Source organism: Xenopus laevis, chromosome 9_10L (genome assembly GCF_017654675.1).
Source record: "Xenopus laevis strain J_2021 chromosome 9_10L, Xenopus_laevis_v10.1, whole genome shotgun sequence".
Taxonomy (NCBI): Eukaryota; Metazoa; Chordata; class Amphibia; order Anura; family Pipidae; genus Xenopus; species Xenopus laevis.
The window spans coordinates 29,558,290-29,586,161 of NC_054387.1; the positions used below are offsets into that span (position 1 = coordinate 29,558,290).

The window sequence follows — 27,872 nt, forward strand, 5'->3', positions numbered from 1 at the left end:
TAAATAAACCCAATGGGCTGGTTTTGCTTCCAATAAGGATTAATTATATCTTAATTTGGATCAAGTACAAGGTACAGTTTTATTAATACAGAGAAAAGGGAAATCATTTTTAAAAATTTGGATTATTTGGATAAAATGGATTCTATGGGGGATGAATTTTTGGAGCTTTCTGGATAACGGGTATCATACCTGTATCAATTCACTGAAAACGAATGTTTCCCAACTCTCACAATTAGGGTTGCATCCATATTGGATGGATCCATGTTAGGATGGGTATTTTCCTGCTTGTAAAAAATATGTTTTTTTTTTCCAGATATTAGATGCAATGTCTCTGGTCATTACAATCACATAGGCAACTTTTGGCATTCCAGCTGTTATACTAGAGCACCCCGCTGGCAGTAGGATGTTACACAGATGGGCTTAATTACAAACACTTGGCAAACTTGCCCCGGCAGTTGCCCATGGCAACTAAGCAAGTTTTTGTTTTCCCTACTTGCTAGCTGCAGCTGTCTGAAAAAAGCCAGTAGTTGACTATGGCTAGGTTACTATGGATTACTGCCCATGTGCAAATTTGTCCTGTGTTTAAAAATGAGCCCCAGTGACTCCTTAAGATCTCATTTCCTTGCATCTAAATGCTATTATTTATTGATTTCCACACTATATATTTTGTCAACAAATAGGAGCTTTGTTCTTTCTCACCTGCCGTGGTCTACAATCGGGTATGGTAAACATACGCAGCTGTTGCCTGAAAATGTCCTCATCTGCATTTTAAGGCGACAGCTGTGTGATGCATATGGTAATTTCAATCGTCTGCAATACAAAGTGACTGGACTGCAACTCCCAGTGTCCTGCAACACATACACAATGGTTAAAGTAAAATAGGAGCTGTAGTCCAAGTAAAATCTGGGGGATCCATTGTTAACAAAATAGTCACCTAGTGTGATATTAGCATTATATTAAACCCAGACACGATAATAAGAAATAAGATGGAAATCACCCGAGCAAATGTACATCTTACTACATAGAGAAACATGCAAAGAAAAACAGATTAGAAGGAACCATATTAAAGTATGATCTGGATTTGTTTCAGTCCATTTATTTCAATTGGATAGGATGGAATGAACAAGGCCAGGGATACATTTTAGGGCTGTCATCCTTCACAAGTTCTAGAGTTAAATTACTCCGCCCAGCATACAGGCATGTGTTGTGATAATTATCAGTGATTAAACATAATTATATTTAGATAATATCAGGCAATGCTGGCCAGTACATCACTGTCAATCTGCTGAAACACTCTAATGCAATTGCAACAGGTTTTGGGAACAGGGATTTAAAGGACCAGCAATATTCAAAAGTGAAATTTATGTAAACCTCAGGTGGGAAAACATACAATGGCTTTCCAAAATCACCCAAGGTTTCTTTGCCAAGGCCACTCATTATGCACTTGTGTGTGGCCGATCCTACCTTGCACATAATGAGCTGGGCCACAATCATGCGCATGCATGTGCCCCAAAATGGCCACACACAATAGGAGTGCCCTTCCAGTGCAGGGGGCATAGTGCATGGTGATTCTGAAGAAGTATAATCATTTCCCCCACCAGGAGAGCTCTGATACGTGCCCTTTAAGTATTTTGTATATATCTTTTTCTCTCATCAATTATGTTATGTTACAGATATAGGACCTGTTATCCAGAATGCTCAGGATCTTGGGTTTTCCTGTAATTTGGATCTTCATTCCTTAAAGAACCAGTAACATCAATTTAAATTCATTAGTATAGAACGAAAAAAACCACAAAGACAAATGAAAATTTTAAATCGCTAAGTCTTTATTAAGAAATAACTTACCGAAACTCCGCTTGCACTCCTCTTCAGAAAAGGCGATCCAATGTGCGGCGCTTGATCGCCGAACAATGGATTGTCGCCCTGTCACCTTTTCTGAAGAGGAACGCAAGTGGAGTTTCAGTAAATTATTTGTTAAGAAAGACTTAGCACTTTCAAAGTTTCATTTGTTTTTGTGTTTTGTTGTATACTAACGAATTTTTAAAAAATTTTTTATGTTACTGGTCCTTTAAGTCTACTAGAAAATCATGTAAACATTAAATAAAGCCAATAGGCTGGTTTTGCTTCCAAAAAGGATTAATTATGTCATAGTTTGAATCTAGTAAAGGTACAGTTTTTTTATTACATAGAAAGAGGAAATTGTTTTTAACAATTTGGATGAAATAGAGTGTATGGGAGACAGCCTTTTCCGTAATTCGAAACTTTCTGGATAGCGGATCCCATACCTGTGTATGTCTTTCAGTTGAGAAAATGCTATTTCGGTGGTTTATTTTGCTTCCAACATCTATTCTTTTAAACACATTATTTTGTCTACAGCAAGAATTGTCTATTGTGGACCTAATTCTTTGCTGGCCTTAGTATATTCTGAAAATAGGTAACTTCAAATAAATCTGTGTAGGCTTGAAAGGATCACTTCACTTTTAACGTTAACATTTAGTATGTTCTAGAATGGCCTATGTTTAGCCATTTCTTCACTTTCTTGAATTGTCCTCTTCTTCTGGCTCTTTCCAGCTTTCACTTTTAAAATGATATCTAGTTATTGGGGGTGAAATCCCGGAAATCAAATTTTAAACCAAAGAACTAAAAAAGTTAAATAATTCAAAAACTAAAATGGAGGACTAATTGCAGATTGTCTCAAGATGTCATGGTCTACAGCTGGGGTGCCCAAAAGATAGATCGGGATCTACCAGTAGATCTTTAGCTGGTGATCAGTAGATCTCAAGACACTGTCAACAAAAAGAGAGTCTATATCGCCCTCCTGTTTCATGCTTTACATTCAGATATTTATTATGTGATGGTCACACAAGAAATAATTGTTTGTTAAAGTGGACCTGTCACCCAGACACAAAAAGCTGTATAATAAAAGTCCTTTTCAAATTAAACATGAAATCCAATTTCTATTTTTTATTAAAGCATTCATAGCTGTTATAAACTCTTTTAAAAATCTCAGCTGTCAATCAAATATTGTCTGCCCCTCCTCTATGCCTAGGCATAGAGGTGGGGCCGACAATTACTTTTCCTTTCAGCACTTCCTACATGTCACTGCTCTCCCCACATTCCCCCTGTTCTCTTCATCATTTAATTGTGTAACCAGGGCATGGGGATGGACATCAGGTCCCCCATTCTGGTGCACAAACAAGATTCTGAGATGATACAAGGCTTGCCTTAATAACAGTGTCCACAAAATGGCTCCTGCCTGCTTGCTATAATTTTGAAATCCCAGACTGAAGGAAGCAAGATTCAAATAATTTATATGGTGACTGATATGATAAATAATTTTTTTGAATGATGGATCCCCTTTAAATATAGCAATATATATATTCTCTCATAAATCAATATAATATTTAAGTAATATTTTCCATGGAACAGAATTCTAGCAATGCTTTTATGGATGTAGATCATAATGGGACAACATCACTAAAAGTAGACCTCACCTTAGTAAAGTAAGGCAACTCCTGGTCTACTGCATACTACAGGTAAAAGTAAATGTTAACATTTTGCTTAAATTGTCTTAATTCTTTTTGTTGCCAGTATGGTTACACCTGGCCAGTGGGCATCCTGTTGGCCCACAAGCAAAGATATCTGATTTAGGGGAAGAAAACTATAGGGCTTGTTTACCAAAGGAGTGCTAATTGCAAAAACCAGTGCAATTAACCTGCAAGTGTACACTCATGTAAGTGTGCACCTGATAGCGATAGGTGTGATTATGCTGGAATTCTGGAAGGGAAATAAAAAAGCAAGATAGAGGGGCAAATTTACTAAAGGGCGAAGTGACTAATGCTGGCGAAAATTTGCCAGCGTGACGTCATTTCAGTACTTTGCCGATTTACTAACGGACGCAGGCGTAACTTTGCTAGCGAAAGAGTCTGGCGCTCATTTGCACTCAATCGCCAGGCGAAGTTGCGCTCTGGCGAAGGGACGTAACTGCACAAATTCACTAAGATGCGGATTTTACTGAACGTTACCTCTTGCGCCAGACTTGCCTTCGCCACCTCAGACCAGGCGAAGTGCAATAGAGTAGATAGGACTTCCTAAAAATTTAGTTGAACATTTTTCTAAGTCCTAAAAAACTTCTCTAGCTTTTTTCGGGGTGATAGGCTGCAAAAGAGCGTAACCGGCTTCCCCCCTTCATTTCCTAACATATGGCATATAAACTATACACTGGGCTCATGTGTAGGGCATTATAACAACTCTTTTTTATTTTATTAAGCTTCCCTGGGCTTGTGTAATGTAATATATTTACTGCAACATATACGTCCATTCAACTTTAACTTCCCGCCATATGCAAATTAGCTAAAGCTAGTGCAACTTTGCTCTGCTTGCCGAATTAACGCTAGCGCAAGTTCGTCAGCATTCTGCGCCTTGGACGCAACTTCGCATGTTAGTGAATTAGCGTTGTCTGAGCATATTTTTGCCTGGCGTAGTGTTGCATGCCTGCGAAGCCATCTCAAATTTGCCCCATTGTGTCCAAAACATTCCTTCTCTTCATATTTATAGATGAGTGGAATCAAGCAGTATTTTCCAAAACTATGCCAGCTAGAAATGCAAAAACCTATACTTAAAGTAGATTCACTACTTAAAAAACGAAAAATAAGAGAGCAGTAAATCCAGTGAACCCGTGCTATTTTAATGTATATGCAAATGAAAACATAAACAAGCAATTATATAACTTAAGTGATTCTTTCCAGAAGCATGCAAACTCATTACCAGTAAATTCTCTTTCAGCTCTAAAAACCACGATATTGATCACTGTCGAGAGGAGTATGAGAAGGTTAAACGCCAACTGGAGAGGAAGATTGAAGATGTGCAAAGTGACCTTTCTTTACAAAAACAGGTGAGGCGACGTGGGATAAGGAGATATCTAGTCAACCTAACTGTAAATCCTCCTGAATTGTATGAAGTATCGGGGAATACCTATGGAATATCACCTTACTGGCCTTGTAAATCCTAAACTGTATGTAAAACACACACACTGTCCATCATGTGCTTGCAGCCATATTTGTGCAAACAGTGCTTTGCTCTCATGGCAGGCATGTGTAACCTTTTCCCTTCAGATTTTGTTGTACTGGAATCCTTCATGGGAGGTGTTTGGAAGTGCAATAAAATCTGGAGGGCCATTGGTTGCTTATTATTGTGTTATAGGCAATAAGTGCAGGTCCCTACACAAAGCATGGGATGGTCCCTTGTTATGATGAAGATCTCAGAGAGTGAATCTAAGGGCAGATTCATAAAAACATGAATGTTATTTTACACCAAAAAATCATCAGTATTTGGCATGACATTAATAACATAGCTATAAAACATTGAAGGGCAAAATACTTAAAGAATTGCCTTTTGCACATATAGTACATTTCCTATATAAAAACTCTGCTGCATCCACTTATAGAAGTGCATAGGCCACAGCTATGCCAGACATTCGTAAAAGTAATATTCTTTAGTTTTGCTATCCGCGCTGGTTTTAGAGCATTGCTACTTTATAAATAGGATTTTGTTTTTTTTTTAATTCTGTGCAGGACTAAGATATTACAAGGGTCATTTACATTGCAGAACACGGTGTGCAAAGTGCAAAAAAAAAAGTGATAATCTGATATTTTTCACACTTGGCACATTGCATTCTGCTCTTGCAGAATGGCTGCCATTCTCTCTGCTCTGTTTTGGAGAGTGGAGATTTGAGGGTAACCCCTTGAATAGAGCTCTATCTCTATGCTCTACCTGCATTAGACAGTTCCCTAACTTACATGCCATTTATATATGAAAGAAATCAAGTGCCAGGAGGGTGCAGAGTTTCTTATGACCCTATGGCAGGTAGTCAGGACAGGGCTAGCCTGTGCTTCCTGATGCTGCGCTATGCAGAGTGCATCTTACCCCTGGGCACAAATGCTTGTTATATGAGCACTATGGGCCCCTTAGTGCTTTAGCGCTTTGGGGAAACATAAATGACCCCTTACTGTTCTACTTTTAATTACTTACTGAAGTTAAAAAAGAGTAAAACCCCTCTCTGTCTAGTTGCCGACCAATTATTAATACCACGTTGATTACCAATATCTATATTGTTCAGTTCTTAGGTTTCCAATATTTAAGAGTAATTTCAATAAATATTTAAAAAAAAAACAATTGTGATTCGTTATTACGTGATTAGTGTCTGAATCCAGAAAGTGATTACCCTATTAGGTGCTTTGTGCCGTTAAGTAATCTTTAAAAATTACTTATAGTATGCTAAATTAAGTGAATATAAATTACCTTAAGCGATTTAAATTAATTGATTAAAGTGCTAGTGCGAATATTATTCTAAATTCATGATTATAATAAAACAATGAATTAATTTAATAATTGTGCCTGCACAAGTCCGGGTAATAAACTAACTCAGAATTACCACAAATTAGTTAAGGAGGAATGTGATTGAATTTATTACAAACATTCACTGAACGGAAATTAATAAAAAACAGGGGGGGGGGAACAAAAAAACACAAAAAAAAACAAAAAACAACCCCCACTGAAATGGTAAATTGTAATTGGTTTGCAAACCTCCGCCTAGGCTGATAGGTGTTTAAAAGTGAAAATGTTAGTTAAAAGAAATTATATCAATATGTCCACATGGAGACCAGCATTGAAGAAAAGGGTAGAAAATGAAAGTAGTAGAAGTGGAGAAGTCCCAAGAACTAACTGCCTACGATTTTTCTAAATTCTGGGACCCCACAAGAGGGAGAAAGTAGGTCACTGGGGACTGTAGTCTCAAATTTACCTTGCTAGCTCTTTAATTTTTCTAATCTTCCCTAAAAAACTACAAATCCCACAGTGCCATTTGATTGCAGTACAGATTGAGAGAGAGCGGAGCAAAAAAAAAAACTTGGAATAATTCCAAGTGTAAGAAAGTATTAAAAAATTCAAGCGATCGCTCAAAGGCAATAGTCAGAGCGTTTAAAAGGTATGCCAACACGTGTTTCGCCTCCTGGCTTTGTCAAGGCAAAGTACTTTTAATTACTGTCTGTGAATATTCCCCCCCCCCTCCCAAAGTAATGGATTTATACGACTTCTTTTTATATTTTTATAGGGGTTTTGGATTACCAGGATTATATGCCAGGCAGTGAATTGCTTTAATGTTGAGCAGAACAGTGTGCTGTAGTGTCAAACATTTTTCATTGTGTAGTATTGATCTCAGCTCACCAGTTTTAGCTGTTTTCATGACTGCCTAATCAATCATCCATACTGAAAGGGTAAACTGTGCAGCTGCTAGTGGCCTGCAAAGCACCCTGGCAAGAGCTCTAAACAGGCACAGCGACACATAGCAAGTGCAAATGTGCAAGAATTTAGACAGGACAATTCGGATCCAATAGCAATAAACCATTTAACCTTGAGGTGCGGAAGTAAGGTCAGCTTCCCTGGTAACAAACATGGACCACAAGTCTGAAGGGACACCAGTAGTAATCTCCTCCATGTCCCTGTGAATTTCTCTGACCTTTCACATTTATTTTTGGATAACTGCTGTCCTGTGCAGCAGGGTTTGCCTGGGAGAGCTTCCAAATATAAGGGATAACAGAGGATAATCGATGAACAAATGAATTTGAACTTAGTATTCTGGTTTCACAAGTATCAAAATAGAAAAATATGGAATACAGGTATGGGACCTATTATCCAGAATGCTCATGACCTGGTGTTTTCTGGATAAGAGTTCTTTCCAAAATTTAAATCTGCTAAAAAAATAATTTAAACATTATAATACACCTAATAAAAATATTTTGCCTTCAATAAAGATTAATTATATCTTAGTTAAGATCACATATAATGTACTGTTTTATTATTACAGAGAAAAAGGAAATCATATTTAAAAAATTTAATTTTGTTTAAAATGAAAGATGGCATTCCTGTAATTCAGAGCTCTCTGGATAATGGGTTTCTGGATACAGATCCCATACAAACGTAAGTCATAATGATTCTAAAGGGATACTATTAACATTTTACCCCTTTAATTGTGCTTAAATTGTGCTATGGGCTTTTTTTTTAAACTACTATTTTAGCTTTAAAATGAGGGGGCTGCCATATTTGAGCTTCAGCATTCTGTTAGCATTGTTTATCCTGTATCCTCCCATATGGAGTGTGAAGTATTTTATGCAGCACGTACAGACATAAAAACAAGTTGGAAAAATACCAAAATGAAAGCTTTTGATTTACCAGCAAGGGTAATTATGTAATTGCTGGGGTGAGATTTAAATGGCTAATATGAAATCTATGGCACAAATAACGGTGTAATTATCAGTACAGATATGGGATCCGTTATCCAGAAACCCATTAGTTCCGAATTACAGAATGAACACCTCCCATAGACTCCATTATGATCAAATAATACAGATTTTTAAAAATGAGTTCCTTTTTCTCTTTAATAATAAAACAGTACCTTGTACTTGATCCAAACTAAAATATCATTAATCCTTATTGGAAGCAGAGCCAGCTTATTCGTTTTATTTAATGTTTAAATGATTTTCTAGTAGACTAAAGGGGGCAGATTTATCAAGGGTCGAAGTTAATTCGAGGGAATTTTCGCAGTAAAAAAATTTGCAATTGTTTTGGACACTTCGACCATCTAATAGGATACTACGACTTCGATTTTGAATTCGATTAGAAGAAAAATCGTTTAAATATTCGAACATTCAATAATCGAAGTACTGTAAAAGCGTTCGATCGATCAATGAAATCCTTTTAATCGTTCGATTCGAAAGATTTAATCATTCGATCGAACGATTTTACTTTGACTGCAGGATACCCAAATTCTATGGAAAAAAACGTCGACTTTGATAATCGAAGTCGAAGTATTTCAATTCGATGGTCAAATTTCAAAGTATTTTTAACTTCGAAATTCGTCTCTTGATAAATCTGCCCCCAGGTGTGAAGATCCAAATTACGGAAAAATCTGTTATCTGGAAAACCCCAGGTCCTGGGCATTCTGCATAACAGCTCCCACCTGTAGTATATTTTCTGTGCACTTTAATAATGTACTTTTCTGTAGGAGCTGATGCTGGAATTTGATACCGAAATGAAAAAGCAGGAACATGAGTTTCGCTTACAGCTGGATGAAATGAGCACAGTGGTTCTGTCCCATGAACTTAAGGTATGCTTTGCATAATTGTAGATCAGAATGCTCCGTCTAGAATATTATTTAACTGCAGATGGGCATCCAGTTGTTGAGAACTATACATTCCTCATTTGCAGAAAAACTACTGCTGACATGATTGCCATTCAAATAGGCAAAAAAGAGGATTTTAGTGATGTTCACAACAGGTAGGTCATGGGGTACTAAGATAACTTTGTACACTATATCGTAACAAGTAAATAGCAAGATATGGAGAAAAGGCTGTTAATCTTTATTTTGGGGTTACTTTAACACCAAACCTTTCCTTTATAATGACCCTCTTATTATTGCATTAAATAAAATAATCTTTTTACCATATAGCCTAGTAGTTACCACTCCATTCCACATTATATGCACATAAATAGGAGACATTTACCAACTAAATAAACATCAAAAAAAAAAAAAAGCTTATTTCAAAAAGGCCAATGCCTTGAAAACCACAGGTATTTATACACATATAATTCCACCACCTGACACTTTTGGTCCAATCTCCTCCCTTTTAAACACCTGCTTTTTAAAGGAGTGGTTCACCTTTAAGTCAACCTTTAGTATGTTATAGAATGGCTAATTCTGAGAAAAGTTTCAGTTGGTCATTTTTAAATTTTTTTTTTTTAAAATACTTTTTTTATAGTATTTTAGTTATTTGCAGTTTTCTAACTCGTTTCAGCTTTCAAATGGGGGTCACTGACCCCATCTAAAAAACAAATGCCCTGTAAGGCTACAAAATTATTGTTATTACTATTTTTTATCACTCATCATTATGCTACTTTCTATTACTCTGCTAGGGTAGTTTGCAACCCGATGAAATTGCAGACGGTAGAGCAGCCGAATAAAATGCTAAATAGCTCAAAAATCACAAATAATAAAAAATGCAAACCAATTGCATATTGTCTCAGAATGTCACTACCTACATCATACTATGTTCATTTAAAGGTGAACAACCCCTTTAACTGCCCCTGAAACCTGAAAGGCCTCAACAATCCCATGAAGCTTTTGACACTATTTCTCCAGTTTCTGTACTTTCCTTGTTCTCCCCTAGGCTTTCTAGGATGCTGCATCCTGGAAATTCTGAGAAGGAAACGGGGACTAAAAGCAGACAAAGTACAGTGATAAAACCATATATAAATAACTAATTGCTTTGCTTCTTGAAGATGCTACTATCCAGCTACTCAAATAATCTTTATGGGGGCATATTTTTCAAAGATATGATAATGTTCACTATGGGCAATTCTATAGCTCTCTATTTAGTTGTATTGGGTTTACCCTCATGTTGTGTTTGTAAGCTTTATATGGTAGGGACTTCCTTCATATACAGGAAGCACTATAAAAATATATGTGTATACATACTTATCTAATCCTAAACAGGTACCATTATGGCGAACGGGAGTGCTCTACATGGACTGAGTTGGCATGTTTTATTGACCCGCATATGGCTTAAAACGTAGGCAGGGCTGCTATACCTGCTTTGTCTGTGGTTTGAAGGGCACTATAGTACAGACACTAGGACGATCTGTACCCTAATATAGTATTTTTAGCTTTCATTTTTGTTTAATTTTTATTTCATAATTTGTCGACCATTTTTGCCACAAGCTAACTGCTAGAAGTTTGGTAATGGAGCCAGTGTTCACACATGCTTATGCCCTATCATACACTGTGCGAGAGCTATAAACAACAATATAAAAATATGAGCATGTTACTGCGCTGCTACACATAGAAATGGTCCATAGGCATACATACAGTATGTGTAGCTACTTAGAGGGCTGTGTTGTAGTCCTGTAGAGAAGCCTTTCTAGAAATGCGATCACATACGATTACATTTTGTTTTGTAATTTTTTAAGCATAAATATTAAAAACTCAAGATGATTTTTTTTGGCCACCAACAAAAATTTATGCTAACTTAGTTACCATCAAGGCCAAGTTAGTTTTGTATTATGGCAAAGATAAAGGAAATCATTAAAACAAATTAGAATTGTTTAAGTAAGCATTATTTGAGTCCAAACATATAATTGATTGTGTATATATATACATATAGAAAAATGTCACATTCATGTCCTGCTCTTCTACCTAGTTCTGAAGATCTAGTAATTCACACGTGCATTGGATTTACTTAGGGCGTGCCTCTTATTTACAAGCATATATGCATGTGTTGCCCAGATAAGTATTTTGTGTTGTATGCACCACAGTCAGTTTATTTTGTAAACATTGGCATTATTGATAGTTACCAAAATGCAACACAGGTGTAAAGAATTGTAGGTTTCAATTTTTTGTCTTGGTGCCCTATTGATGTTTTTGTTTTGTTTTGCTTGAAACGGGGACATAACAAAAAAACATTGTACACAACAATACTTTGTATTGCAAATATCAGTACAGTACATTGCCCACCCTCACATCTATCTTAAAGGGTAGCACCTTTCTGTTGTCACAACATTAAACACTTGCGCTTAAAGGGGTTGTTCACCTTTGAGTTAACTTTGAGTACAGGTATGATGCAGAGAGTGAAATTCTGAGACAATTTGTAATTGGTCTTTATTTTTTAATGGTAGTTTTGTAATTATTTTACTTTTTGTTAAGCAGCCCTCCAGTTTGGAATTTCAGCTGCTATCTGGTTGCTAGGGTCCAATTTATTAGAAACCAGGGAGTAGTTTCAATTAAAGACTGATATATAAATAAGAGAGGACTTAAATAGAAAAGTATATAATAAAAAGTAGCAATAAAAATAAAATTGCAGCTGCATAGATCCATCTGCTTGTGTGCGTACTCCCAATTGTATATGCTGGTATCTCCTCCAATGTGATCAAACATACATAGACAACAGTGAGCCATATGGATCGCTCTTCTTGACCATATTCTTGACCATATAATTTGCGCTATTCTATTTGGTAGCTGCTGAAAGACCAGAGGGCTAATTTATGACTGCAAGTGCAGTGGGCACTTTAATTAAAGGAGAACTAAACCCTTAAAAATGAATGTCGCTAGAAATGCCATGTTTTATAAAATTAACTTCTTGCACCAGCCTTAAGTTTCAGCTTCTCAATAGCAGCAATAATCCAGGATTTCAAACCTGTCACAGGGGGTCACCATCTTGGAAAGTGTCTGCTTAGGGGGCTCTGAGCAGCTGTTGAGAAGTTAAACTTAGGGGTCATAACAAATTATCAAGCAGAAATAAGATGAAATTCTGATGTTAATTTCACTAGTTTCTGTGCTGCTATATAGTAATTATCTGTATTAATTACTAATCAGCCTTAGATTACAACATTTGTTTTTATGTGTACTGTATATTTTGAGTCAGTCCCTAAGCTCAGTAAATGACAGCAGCACAGAGCGTGTGCAGTGAATCAGCAGAAATGAAGATGGAAAGTTACTGGGGCATCTTTGGAGGCACAGATTTTCCCTGCTAAAAGACTGTGGTTGCCTTGGGCTGGTACAGAATCCCAAAACATAATTTACAACATTTGTAGCCTACTTCTTTAGCTAAGCTTAAGTTCTCCTTTAAGGGCTATTCCACACGGGGAGATAGCGACGCGTTTGCGGTCGCGGCGACAAAGCGCCGCGACAGTCGCCGCGACCGGCGCAGGCGACAGTTTTGTATGGGCGCCTATGTAAAAACGCCTGTGCTAACCACACGAGGCGATGCGCTTTTCAACAGTCGCCTGAAAATGCCTCGCCAGGCTTTTTCAGGCGACTGTTGAAAAGCGCATCGCCTCGTGTGGTTAGCACAGGCGTTTTTACATAGGCGCCCATACAAAACTGTCGCCTGCGCCGGTCGCGTCGCTATCTCCCCGTGTGGACTAGCCCTTAAAGTACTTCATTAAAAGTATTGTTGTTCTTGGTACTGCTAAGTTCTTTTTGCCTTTCATTCTGAATCAGGTGCTGCTACGCTTTTGACACATGGGAACCCTGGAGCGACCACTACCTCCTGACCAGGCGGCAGCTCCAGTATTCCCTCAACGCCCTGTGTTAATCGCCACTGGGGCATCTACTTGCGACGTTTGATGCCTATACACATAGGGGCCGATTCATGAAGCTCGAGTGAAGGATTCGAATTAAAAAAACTTCGAATTTCGAAGTGTTTTTTGGGCTACTTCGACCATCGAATGGGCTACTTCGACCTTCGACTACGAATCGAACGATTCGAACTAAAAATCGTTCGACTATTCGACCATCCGATCGTCGAAGTACTGCCTCTTTAAAAAAAACTTCGACCCTCTACTTCGGCAGCTAAAAGCTACCGAAGTCAATGTTAGCCTATGGGGAAGGTCCCCATAGGCTTGCCTAAGTTTTTTTGATCGAAGGATATTCCTTCGATCGTTGTATTAAAATCCTTCGAATCGTTCGATTCGAAGGATTTAATCGTTCGATCGAAGGAATAATCCTTCGATCGTTTGATCATAGGATTTGCGCTAAATCCTTCGACTTCAATATTCGAAGTCGAAGGATTTTAGTTCCTAGTCGAATATCGAGGGTTAATTATCCCTCGATATTCGACCCTTCATACATCTGCCCCATAGGGTTTCCACATGGCCAGTATTTCACCTGTCCAACTGGCTGGGGTCAGTATTATAACTTTAACAGGCAATTTACTAGTGGACAATCCATTCTTATTGTTCCTCCACCGATCTGCCCCAGTCTCCACTTTTAGCTGACCCACCTGTCCCTCCATCCAATCCACCCACTTATATTGTCAGCCCTGTCCGTTATATCCTTTTTGCAACCATTTATGTCCAGGCCACATTTTTTATTTTCAGAAGGTTTTAACCCTAGTCAACTAATCAGGTACTCTAAGCATGGTTGGCAGGACGTGGACTGAGGTGGCAAGATTTTTGTAGAGGCATGCTGCCCAGCCACATTCTAAGGAGCACTGGGGACATGCAGCTCTTTAACTCTCCTGTATGTATAATCCCCAGTGCTCCAGTATATGTGTGCGGGGGGGGGGGGGGGGGCGAAGAGCGTGCTTGCGTGGGTGGGCGGTTGCTGACAAGGACTCTGTGTCCAGCCAAATTGGAAATATGGGCCTTGTGGTTAGCTTTATCTTAAGGGTCAGGGCACACAGGCAGATTCAGGGAGATTAGTCCCCCGGCGGGGAGGCAGTTCGGGGAGATTAGTCGCCCGGCCGGAAGGCAGGGGAGGCAGTTCGGGGAGATTAGTCACCCCGAAAAAGAGGAGATTTGTTACTGAAGTTACTGTTACTGAGTTACTCAAATTAGCTCTTAGTACAGTGTTGCTGCAGGTACTGGTCTCGGGGTCAGGAAGGATTTTTTTTTTGCTTTCTGGAATAACTAGCAGTTAGGTAGGTTCAGTTTGGACAAACGAGTTAAACTTGGACTTGTGTTTTTTTTTTTAATCCTCAACTGCTATGGCCAAATAATTTCGGGGTAATTTCTATATCTGACCTTATGCAAGTTAAAGTTGTTTTAGTCTGTGCAGTTACACAGAAATTTTCTGCAACAGGAAATGTGCACTGCTGCATACCAAGAGTGATTAGTTGCCCTGAATCTGGGATTTATATATTTATCCTGATAAATTATATCTGATTAATGGATTTTCCTTTTTGGATGTCCGTGTACTCTCTGTAATTGGGGCATACAAGCATAAAGGGGCTTACAGTCCAAAATAATTTATAAGCTTTTTTTTTTTGTAAGTTTACGTGACATGGGCCACTTGGTATTTAACAGTAACAAGACTTTATTTGTGCTAAGGCTCAGGGCACCGGAACTGTTGACTGTGCGGCTCTCATCTTTTTTTGTGGGCTGAGAGCAGTAGAGCCAATGCTCTGTCTGCCCTGGCCATAATTATAGATTTCTGAATGATCTTCAAACATTGTAAACTAAAATTATATTTCCTTTCACCCATTGCATTATCCACCGCATTCCCTTGACAAGCTTGTTTACTTTAAAGTACATTTATGTAAAATGGAACAAATATAATGCCTGTTGTGAATTTGCGTAGTAGCAAGCGTATGAGGTGAAGAGAGACTGCTTTACATTTACCAACCCAAGTAAACTTGCATATAATTGTTTAATAAAATGCAGCTCAAATCAATTTCCTTTCATTTGAACACAGGAACCTTTATTAACACATACTACAAGTAAAATAATACACGTAGCCACAGGAACATGATGCTTTCTTGGGATGTAACCTTGTGGTACTTCACTGGAAGAGCGGTGCCTCTTTACCTGACCTGCTTAATTTCAGGGGCCAACTTGGTCTACAATATTGTATGATAAGATACTAAGGACCACCAGTACACTAGTGCCTCTCCCAAGATGATTGCCTGGGGCTCAATATGGAAGGTCAACACCCTCCCAATATTATATGAAGAAACCAGTACAGCAGAGCATCTGCAAGCAGGGTGAACTCCTACTTGTGTTTTAAGTAAAAATAGAACATTTCACAGGCATGCCACTTCATCAAGGATGCGCTGCAAACATTAAGGTGCCCTTGCCATATGTACAACATTGGGGATATTTATTGACCCCACATTTGCACCTGGGCAGTACAATCAAATGCTTTCATTCATTGTTCTACCTGCAGCTATCTGAGGCTGATTGGTTAATCTGGGTTACTGCCCAAGGGCAAATTTACTCAGTGTTTATAAATGAGCCCAACTGTCTTCTAGTGACCAAAATATAAATGTTATAGATTATATAGATTATAGTAGGATTTATCACCATGTAAGAGCATATTGTATGCCATTAACTCTTCTTTCTGTGTGTTAAAATGAATCACATGTTACATGGGCTGTATACTAGTGACTTGTGGGCCGACCCGATACCCACAGTTGGGCGGATTCAGGATGACCTCAACACACCCTTTTCGGGTCGCAGGTTAGGGTTGAGCTATTATTCCTGCTATCCCCACCCCTGACCTTACACTGCCGGCTTCCTGCTTCCGGCACTCTCTTTTATACCCTCGCTCCCTCCTGCCCCTTTTGTGACATCATCGGCAGGGCATTTCTGCACAGGTCCATATATGGATGGGAGGAGGCGGGTGTGAGTCGGTCTAGTTTTTCTCAACTGTATACCACTTTTTTCAACATGAATTCAATTGGTTTGTGCTGCTCATAGTTTCTACATATTGTTTAAACTAAGGTTAAAGGGTTGTGTTATTGCCTGCACTAAACAGGGCAAAATAGTGAAAATTACTTTCCAGCGTCCTAGTTCTTCCAACCAGTTGTGGGAGGAGGAGGCAGTTAGTTACCATTACCATTCCACAGATAAACCTGGTATATTAGGCTAATTTCAAATGCTGCATTTCTGCCCCTGGTTTAAGATCTGCAGGAGTACTTGGTTAATACTAAAATATTTTTTTTGGATGTGGTACAGATATGGAATCCATTATCTGGAAACCTGTTATCCAGAAAGCTCTGAATTACGGAAAGTCAGTCTCCAATAGACTTTGTATTTCCTGTAATAACAAAACTGCACCTTGTACTTGACCTCAACTAAGATATAATTAACCTTTATTAAAGGCAAAACAATCCTATTGGGTTTATTTAATGTTTAGATTAATTTTAAGTACACTTACATTTATCAAGGGTCAAATTTCGAGTTTATGGGAGTTTCTAAAAACTCCCATCAACTCCCATCAACTCGAAAATTATTTTTTTATATTTGGGTGAACGAGTTTTTTCACCAAAAAAAACAGTTTTTTTAAAAATGTTTTTTTAAAAAATAAATAAATAAATGTTTTATTTCAAAAGTCCACCATACGACTCCAAATTGATTGTAGGAGGTCTTTCATAGGGTAAAACACCAACTCGGCAGGCTTTCATGGCTCCACAGATAGAGCCATGAATAGTCACGAATAGTTGAATTCTTATAGGGATAAATTTCGAAATTCGAACGTTGAAGTTTTTTTAAACTCAAATAGAATTTGGACTGTTCCCTAGTCGAATTACACTAAAATAAACTCGAAATTCAAATTTAAAAATTCGAATTTTCAATTCGACCCTTCATAAATCTGCCCCTTAATGTATGATGATCCAAATTACAGAAAATCCCAGGTCCCGTGCATTCTGGATAATAGGTCCCACCTGTATAATATTTATAGGATGTGAAGAATGGAATATTGAATGGGAAGGTGTTTGTCTTAAAAGTGCACAATAAATTAGACAAGGTAAGACATCTTGATTGTACAGTGAACTTTTGGACATCCTAAATATGTGATGTAACCTGTCCTTAATAATATATAGATAGGTATGCACACTCAAAAGAAGGCAAGTATGGTATATTTAAAATAAAGTTTTACTTGTTTATGCAAATAATACACACAAAGCCACAAAAGTAGGCCTGTATAATACAATACATAAGCTTACATGGTATATACCTAACGTTTAAACATAGCCACAATTACATAACAGTAAACAGTAAGTATTACAATTATACAGCAAGGAGCAGATACACCTACCACCAGTATGAGAATGGCCCCAACGTTTCGGCTTACGCCGAAACGTTGGGGCCATTCTCATACTGGTGGTAGGTGTATCTGCTCCTTGCTGTATAATTGTAATACTTACTGTTTACTGTTATGTAATTGTGGCTATGTTTAAACGTTAGGTATATACCATGTAAGCTTATGTATTGTATTATACAGGCCTACTTTTGTGGCTTTGTGTGTATTATTTGCATAAACAAGTAAAACTTTATTTTAAATATACCATACTTGCCTTCTTTTGAGTGTGCATACCTATCTATATATTGTTACGTTGTGGGGTACCCATTGTAGGGGTACCCTTTTGATGTTTGCACCTCTTGCACTGTTTACCTACAGCATTTGCTGAATTGGTGTGCCCTCCACCCATTACTAAATTCTGTAACCTGTCCTTAACCATGATTTGTAAAGAGACAGCACATTGTTTAAATCATTTAAAAGTATTACATAGAGCTGTTAATGAGATTATCCTGCGAATGAGAGATCTGTCATGTATTCATGTATTTTTATTATTTATTTTACAGGTAAAGTTACTGACAAAAGAATTATCTATATTGCGGGAAAAAGAACTACAAATGTTGGAATCTCTCCAGCAAGTTGAGATAGCCAGTCAGAAACTTCAGGAGGCTCTGAAGCAGAAGGAGTGGGAAATAGAGAATTTATCAACAGTAAAAGATGCAAGGTTGGTAAAAACAGGCTTTTTATATAGTGCTTCGGCCAGCAGTGCATACACAGATAGGTGCAGCCCTTAACACTCATTTAGACAGGGGAAATTGCACCTCTGGGGTGTTAAGGTGCAATCTGAGCAAAATAGCCTTTATAGTATTTATTGCCAGCATCTGCAAATGATATGTTTTTTGGCAGGAATAGGCTTATGTTATACAAGATGTTTTAATGTTATAAGTGTGCAGAAACCTATGAATGACATTTGACCCTTGTTTATCTCCATCTAAGGGCTCAGAAACACCTTGCATATGGTCCACTTCTTTCCGCCTGCATACCTCCCAACATTTTGGAAATAGAATGAGGGACAAAAAGATTTGCCGTGTGGAGCACAGCATATATTTTTGACCACACTCATTTTGTGGACACCCCCCAATTACTATGTTCATTTTACAAAATTTGGCAGGTTATGAAAATTGAGCACATTTCTGTGGTTTTTATGTGTTTTATGGTTTTGATGAAGGTGAATTGCCCTTTAAACTGCAAGTCACAGTTTCCACAAGAGACCTGCTTATCTTAAATTGTTACAATTTTTTTCTTTGCATATCTTAAATTGTTACAAATTTAGTGCACCTGCCACATATTCTGGGATCTCTGTCAAAAGCCAATTAAGTTAGAAACTTTGTATCTTTTCCTGGCTGTTCAGTGCAGGAGATCAAAGAGAAAGTCAAGGCATTGACATTCCAGGACTGCGGGTTGAGCGGTCAAATACCCTCAATACTGCAGCACTGTAAACATCATTTAGCTGATTTTCCCCCCTCTAATTCCATTTCCCCAATCCTTAGTTAGATCACTGACCAACACTGTACACATACTTCAGTGGGTACTTGCAAAGCCAGCAATACTGCCCCACTGATATCAGAGGAACACCCACTAGCTCAGTATTAGCATAGAAATTAAATATAGACTTCATAAAGTGGGAGTTTGTGTTGCACCCTATCACCCATCCCAATTATATGTTTTTCCCCCCAAACAAACAGATGATTTTACATATTTATTTCAGAATAAGAGAGTTAGAAGATAAACTTAAAGCATTGCAGCTTCAGCAGAAGAAAGAAGAGGATACTTTTCAAAGAAAGTGAGTGAAACTGTGAGTGTGAACTGATTTCATATTCTTAGCCACACAGCTGAAGCCTGTACCCTATGGTCCATGTGAAAACCAACTGTACCATCTATTCTTAATTCTCATGTTCATGGGATGCTGAACCTTTCAGCTAGATCCCACTGACCAATGCTTCTAGGCAAAAAGAAGTTTTTAAAGTCCATCTTTCCTCTTACTGTGGATAGACCACATACTATATTTTTCAGGACACAACTGCTATAATATTCTAGGGGTTGTTCCTATATTTGTCCACAATATTTACAAATCAAATGCATAGTCTTCACAAAACAATTTTGACTTTGTAAAAGAACTGTATCAGATTCACACTTAAAGGTGGCCATACACGCACTGATATTATCATATGAAACAAAATTTAGTATGATATTCAGGGCGTGTATGGTGGGAAACAAGCCAACCAATTTCGGCAGAAGACTTGGATATTGGTCAGCTTGTCGATCAAACTAGGTAAATTTTTATCGGGTGCTGAATCATTAGATACAGGTAGAATTGTATTGTTTCTACCTGTTTATATGATGATTCAGCGCTACACGTGTATATTGAAATGAACAATCTTTCTTGTAATGTCTATGGCCACCTTTACACATATAGAGGTTCTGTATGTACAAGTAGCCGCACCTCTCACCTTTCCTTCGATATTCCTGCTTAGGTGGTGCAGAGTTCTCAAGACGGTCGGCACACGTCATAACACTTGCAAGAATACATAGAGAATCGCTTAAACACCAAATATGTTGCAGGTGGGGAACTTCCCCTTTTCTTTATTGTGACCACCTGTGCATTAACGTTTCGGGGAGGGGGGATTAACCCTTCTGACAAAGGGAGGGTTAATCCCCCCTGAAACGTTGATGCACAGGTGAATAAAGAAAAGGGGAAGTTCCCCACCTGCAACATATTTGGTGTTTGTGCGATTCTCTATCTATTCTTGCACCTTTACACATACACACTATGGTCAATTTTATTAGGGGCTAATTAACCAGCTGTTTTAATTGTGGTTCTATGAGTCTCTCGGAAATAATCAAAACACACCGGTTACGTATAAGCAAAGGTTTTTATTACATACATAGAATGAAAAAGATATACATTACAGAGTGAGGAAAGTATGCAAGCAACTCCTCTCCGCCTTCAAGACTGGGAGATCCACAAAACAGTCCGCAGATCGAGGCTCAAACGGTTCCAAAGATCCTATGGCTATACCACAGGCCTTGTGGTTGTCACGCGTAAACCCCACAAGCAAATCTCAACTGACCGGAAACCCCCAGTTTATATAGGCTTAGCTCATATAATGATTTGGTTAATAACAGATCTTGCTTCCCATTTGCTCATCAGGATCTGGCCAGACTCCCAATAAGCACATCAGAACAGAGATCTTATCTTAGCTAACTGGTAGCTGAATAGCTTATTGTGCCCCTAGCTATAATAAAGAAAAGTCTGAAAAGGGCTTCAGAAATCATACACATATTAGAGAATACATATGACAATATCCAGAAAGAACAAGTATTAGGTCATCGAGTTGATTAGTTCCCATGATTTCTCTTTCACAAAGCTTCATTATACATTATTATGATTATATATATATTATTATTATTATAGATTATAAAACCACCTTGTATACTATGATACAAAGCTTTGATATACACAATTGTACGTTATAAAGCTGTCTTTTTACACTATATTGAGCTCAACATACGACATTGGGCTCAACAGTAGAACAGTTCGTGTGTTATAGTTTTATATAGTTCTGTAGAAAGGTATTGCAATGAGCTATTGGGTTTAATCTGATTATTACCATGAGTAGGGATGTAGCGAACGTCGGAAAAAAAGTTCGCGAACATATTCGCGAACTTGTGTCAAAAATGCGAACGGTTCGCGAACGTCGCGAACCCCATAGACTTCAATGGGAAGGCGAATTTTAAAAGCTAGAAAAGACATTTCTGGCCAGAAAAATGATTTTAAAGTTGTTTAAAGGGTGCAACGACCTGGACAGTGCCATGCCAGAGGGGGATCAAGGGCAAAAATGTTTCTAAAAAATCCATTGTTGACACAGCGCTGCGTTTTGTGCTGTAAATGGCAGAAATCACACTACATTTCTAAACCTGTGTAATAAAATGCTTTAAAACGTCCGGCGTCTACATGCCAATCAAGTCGTGTAAAAGTTACAGCCTGTTCACACGCAAAGACGAAACGCGGTGCTTACTGCAACGCAAAAAGACGCAAAGAGCTTTAATGAATGATACCGTCAAGTGAGCAAATAATAGTTTTTAATTACTAGTTGCTTGTCACCTCCAGGATGTTCGTCCTGTTGGTGGCAATATTTCTGTAGTGGTGTGTTTAGCAGTCACCGTGCTTGTGCGCACGTGCACGGTCAGGCAGAGGTAATTCAATGTACAGTGAAGCGAACCAAAAAACACTGATTCTGCAGTGTGGGCCCAGTTTTGGTCTACTTTATTGATCACCTGCGGTGACCATAAAAGATGCGATTTTGCCACTGTTGCAGAACCCTGAAAAATTAGGCATGTGTACTTTCCTGAAAAATTATGTTTTTTTTGTCGCAGCCACTGAACCAGAAGTCCAGAAACAATATGCCATATAAATGCTGAAAATATGAATTTTTTTTTGTGGCAGCCACTGCAGCACAGAGGCCAGAAAAAATATGCCATATAAATGCAAACAATATTAATTTTTTTTTTGTCGCAGCCACTGCAGCACAGAGGCCAGGAAAAATATGCCATATAAATGCTAACAATATAAATTTTTTTGGTCGCAGCCACTGAAGCACAGAGGCCAGGAAAAATATGCCATATAAATGCTGAAAATATTCTGTTTTTTTGGTCGCAGCCACTGAAGCACAGAGGCCAGGAAAAATATGCCATATAAATGCTGAAAATATTCTGTTTTTTTTAGTCGCAGCCACTGAAGCACAGAGGCCAGAAAAAATATGCCATATAAATGCTGAAAATATTCATTTTTTTGTCACAGCCACTGAAGCACAGAGGCCAGAAAAAATATGCCATATAAATGCTGAAAATATTCAATTTTTTTGGTCGCAGCCACTGAAGCACAGAGGCCAGGAAAAATATGCCATATAAATGCTGAAAATATTCTGTTTTTTTTAGTCGCAGCCACTGAAGCACAGAGGCCAGAAAAAATATGCCATATAAATGCTGAAAATATTCTGTTTTTTTTGGTCGCAGCCACTGAAGCACAGAGGCCAGAAAAACTCAGGATTTACCTGGATTCAAATTAAACCAGTAGGGTTTGCACCCTAGTTTGTAACGGTGGTGGAGGGAGGAGGACGCTAAAGGACAGCTGTATGTGGAGTCATGAGGCGTGCAGAGAAGGACAGCTGCATGGGGAGTCAGAATCAGAAACTCAGAACAAGTCTTCCGGCGTGCAGTAACCCTCCGAGATCCACCCCTCATTCATTTTAATAAAGGTCAGGTAATCCACACTTTTGTGACCTAGGCGAGTTCTCTTCTCAGTTACAATCCCTCCTGCTGCACTGAAGGTCCTTTCTGAGAGGACACTTGAGGCGGGGCAAGACAAGAGGTTCATGGCAAATTGTGACAGCTCTGGCCACAGATCAAGCCTGCGCACCCAGTAGTCCAGGGGTTCATCGCTCCTCAGAGTGTCGATATCTGCAGTTAATGCCAGGTAGTCCGCTACCTGCCGGTCGAGGCGTTCTTTGAGGGTGGATCCAGAAGGGTTCTGCCGCTGCCTTGGACAAAAAAACATTTGCATGTCTGACGTTACAGAGTGGCCAAAGTGCTTTGTCCTTGCAGGTGCGCTCGTGGCAGGATTACTGGCACCTCTGCCCCTGGAATGTTGATGAGTTCCTGAAGTGACATCACCCTTAAAAGCATTGTACAACATGTTTTGCAGGCTGGTTTGTAAATGCAGCATCCTTTCAGACTTGTGGTATGTTGGTAACATTTCTGCCACTTTATGCTTGTACCGAGGGTCTAGTAGAGTCGCGACCCAGTAGAGGTCCTTCTCCTTAAGCCTCTTGATACGGGGGTCCTTCAACAGGCATGACAGCATGAAAGACCCCATTCTCACAAGGTTGGATGCAGAGGTATCCATCTCCGCTTCCTCGTTATCAAGGACTGCATCATCCACGGTCTCCTCCCCCCAGCCACGTACAAGACCAGGGGTCCCCAAAAGGTCACCACCAGCCCCCTGGGAAGCCTGCTCCTGTTGGTCCTCCTCCTCCACAAAGCCACCTTCCTCCTCTGACTCCACTTCTGACACCTCTCCCTGCGTTGCAGCAGGTGCCTGGGTTCGTTCTGGTGATTCCGACCAGAAATCGTGCGCTTCCTGCTCCTCGTCACGCTGGTCTACAGCTTCATCTGTCACTCGTCGCACGGCACGCTCCAGGAAGAAAGCAAAGGGTATTAGGTCGCTGATGGTGCTTTCGGTGCGACTGACCATATTTGTAACCTCTTCAAAAGGGCGCATGAGCCTGCAGGCATCGCGCATAAGCACCCAGTAACGGGGGAAAAAAATCCCCAGCTCTGCAGATCCAGTCCTACCACCCAGTTCAAACAGGTATTCGTTGACGGCTCTTTGTTGTTGCAGCAGACGTTCCAACATGAGGAGCGTTGAATTCCAGCGAGTCTGGCTGTCGCAAATCAAACGCCTGACTGGCATGTTGTACCGCTGCTGAATGTCAGCAAGGCGTGCCATGGCTGTATAGGAACGTCTGAAATGGGCCGACACCTTCCTGGACTGCCTGAGAACGTCCTGGAATCCTGGGTACTTTGAGACAAAACGTTGTACTATTAAATTCAGAACATGTGCCATGCAGGGCACATGTGTTAAATTGCCCAGTCTCAGTGCTGCCAACAGATTGCTTCCATTGTCACACACCACTTTTCCGATCTTCAGTTGGTGTGGGGTCAGCCACCGATCGGCCTGTGACTGCAGAGATGACAGGAGTACAGATCCGGTATGGTTTTTGCTTTCCAGGCACGTCATCCCCAAGACAGCATGACAACGGCTTACCTGGCACGTCGAATAGCCTAGGGGGAGCTGGGGGTGCACAGGTGTGGAGGAGGAGGAGGACCCAGCAGCAGAGGACGAAGAAGAGGAAGAAGACGAGGTAGAGAGCGAAGGAGGAGTAGAGGTGGTGGCAGAACCGCGTGCAATCCGTGGCGGTGACACCAACTCCACTGTCGTTGTTGAGCCACACATTTCCTGCTTCCCAGCCATGACCAAGTTCACCCAGTGGGCAGTGTAGGTGACATACCTGCCCTGACCATGCTTGGAGGACCATGCGTCAGTAGTCATATGGACCTTTGGCCCAACACTAAGTGACAGAGATGCGGTGACTTGGCTCTGCACATGGTGGTACAGGTGTGGTATTCCCTTTTTTGAAAAAAAATTGCGGCTGGGTACCTTCCACTGCGGTGTCCCAATTGCTACAAATTTGCGGAAGGCCTCAGAGTCCACCAGCTGGTATGGTAAAAGCTGGCGGGCTAAGAGTGCAGACAAGCCAGCTGTCAGACGCCGGGCAAGGTGGTGACTCGCAGACATTGGCTTCTTACGCTCAAACATGGCCCTCACAGAAACTTGGCTGGGGGCAGATGACTGGGAATGGGAACTGGTGGTCAAGGTGGAAGGCGGAGTGGAGGGTGGTTCAGACGGGTCAAGGACAGCAGAGGTAGAGCAGTAAGATGCTGGACCAGAAGGAGGGTGGCTTTTAGTTTGCCTGTTGCCTTTGAGGTGTTGCTCCCAAAGTGCTTTGTGCTTGCCGTTCATGTGCCTTCGCATAGAAGTTGTACCTATGTGGCTGTTGGGCTTCCCAAGACTCAGTTTCTGACTGCACTCATTGCAAATTACAACGCTTTTGTCAGAGGCACACACATTAAAAAAATCCCACACTGCTGACCTTTTTGAGGCTGGCAATCTGGGGGTAAAAGTAGAAGTCGGCGGCGTTGGCGGCAATGGCGGGTGCGTTGGCCGGCTGACCACAGGTGCCGATACATGTTGTTGCCCTACTGTTCCCTGCGAGCTGTCCTCCCTGCTTCTTCTAAGTCTTATTCTCCTCCTGCCTCTCTGACTCTCCGTCTCTCCATCTGAACTATCCTCCTCTTGCTCTCTTCTACTGGGCACCCACAAAACATCAATCTCCTCATCATCATTCTCCTCAGATGCATCAATTTCTTCTAACAGCTCACAGAAGGAAGCAGCAGCGGGGACCTCCTCGTCATCACTCATTATGTCCATCTCTGTTGTGTTCTCTGCCAGAATTAAATCTGGTGTAACGTCCTCATCTCCTTCATCTTCTTCTGCCAATAATGGTTGCGCATCACTCAGTTCAAGAAACTCATGTGAAAATAACTCCTCTGACTCCAGTGAAGAAGGGGCGCCGGTGGTGGAGGAAGTGTTACGTGGGGTGCCCATAGCAGTGGAGGATGAGGATGTTGTGGTAAAGTTAGAAACGGTAGAGGATGGGGTGTGCTGTGTAAGCCAGTCAACTACCTCTTCAGCATTTTGGGAGTTCAGGGTCATTGCCTTTTTAAAACTGGGCAATTTCCTAGGGCCACAGGATAGCATAGCAGCACGGCCCCTAGTGCCTCTGCGTGGCGGCCTGCCTTTGCCTGGCATTATTTTTAAAACAAAAACAACAACAACTCAGGTGGTGTTTCTGGAGACGGTATTATTATTGATATTTAGACAGAATGTGAACAAGCTCACAGAGCTAGATGGGAGTTGTTTGAAAATGAAGAAGAAGAAGAACACACTGGGCAAACAAGGCCTACAAGGTCAACGTATACACTACTACAGCAGTGGATACGGAATATATTATTGCTGCCTGAAAAACGTCACTCGGGTGGTGTTTCTAGAGACGGTATTATTATTGATATTTAGACAAAATGTGAACAAGCTCACAGAGCTAGATGGGAGTTGTTTGAAAATGAAGAAGAAGAAGAACACACTGGGCAAACAAGGCCTACAAGGTCAACGTATACACTACTACAGCAGTGGATACGGAATATATTATTGCTGCCTGAAAAACGTCACTCGGGTGGTGTTTCTAGAGACGGTATTATTATTGATATTTAGACAGAATGTGAACAAGCTCACACAGCTAAGTGGCAGTGGTTTGAAAATGAAGAAGAAGAAGAACACACTGGGCAAACAAGGCCTACAAGGTCAACGTATACACTACTACAGCAGTGGATACGGAATATATTATTGCTGCCTGAAAAACGTCACTCGGGTGGTGTTTCTAGAGACGGTATTATTATTGATATTTAGACAGAATGTGAACAAGCTCACACAGCTAGATGGGAGTTGTTTGCAAATGAAGAAGAAGAAGAACACACTGGGCAAATAAGGCCTACAAGGTCAACGTATACACTACTACAGCAGTGGATACGGAATATATTATTGCTGCCTGAAAAACGTCACTCGGGTGGTGTTTCTAGAGACGGTATTATTATTGATATTTAGACAAAATGTGAACAAGCTCACAGAGCTAGATGGGAGTTGTTTGAAAATGAAGATGAAGAACACACTGGGCAAACAAGGCCTACAAGGTCAACGTATACACTACTACAGCAGTGGATACGGAATATATTATTGCTGCCTGAAAAACGTCACTCGGGTGGTGTTTCTGGAGACGGTATTATTATTGATATTTAGACAGAATGTGAACAAGCTCACACAGCTAAGTGGCAGTGGTTTGAAAATGAAGAACACACTGGGCAAATAATGCCTACAAGGTCAACGTATACACTACAGCAGTGGTGGATACGGAATATATTATTGCTGCTTGAAAAACGTCACTCAGGTGGTGTTTCTGGAGACGGTATTATTATTGATATTTAGACAGAATGTGAACAAGCTCACACAGCTAAGTGGCAGTGGTTTGAAAATGAAGAACACACTGGGCAAATAATGCCTACAAGGTCAACGTATACACTACAGCAGTGGTGGATACGGAATATATTATTGCTGCTTGAAAAACGTCACTCAGGTGGTGTTTCTGGAGACGGTATTATTATTGATATTTAGACAGAATGTGAACAAGCTCACACAGCTAAGTGGCAGTGGTTTGAAAATGAAGAACACACTGGGCAAATAATGCCTACAAGGTCAACGTATACACTACAGCAGTGGTGGATACGGAATATATTATTGCTGCTTGAAAAACGTCACTCAGGTGGTGTTTCTGGAGACGGTATTATTATTGATATTTAGACAGAATGTGAACAAGCTCACACAGCTAGATGGCAGTGGTTTGAAAATGAAGAACACACTGGGCAAACAAGGCCTACAAGGTCAACGTATACACTACTACAGCAGTGGATACGGAATATATTATTGCTGCCTGAAAAACGTCACTCAGGTGGTGTTTCTGGAGACGGTATTATTATTGATATTTAGACAGAATGTGAACAAGCTCACACA

The 27,872-nt window shown here is 40.0% G+C and overlaps 1 protein-coding gene across 1 annotated transcript in view; it reads left to right on the forward strand.

The window, feature by feature from the left end:
• ccdc57.L (coiled-coil domain containing 57 L homeolog) overlaps nt 1–27,872 on the forward strand; it is an 85,359-nt gene that overhangs the window by 19,342 nt on the left and 38,145 nt on the right. The window contains exons 3-6 of the mRNA XM_018235112.2: nt 4,786–4,894; nt 9,062–9,163; nt 18,139–18,296; nt 19,341–19,415. Of these exons, the coding sequence (XP_018090601.1) occupies nt 4,786–4,894; nt 9,062–9,163; nt 18,139–18,296; nt 19,341–19,415 (444 nt within the window). The remainder of the gene's footprint in view (nt 1–4,785; nt 4,895–9,061; nt 9,164–18,138; nt 18,297–19,340; nt 19,416–27,872) is intronic.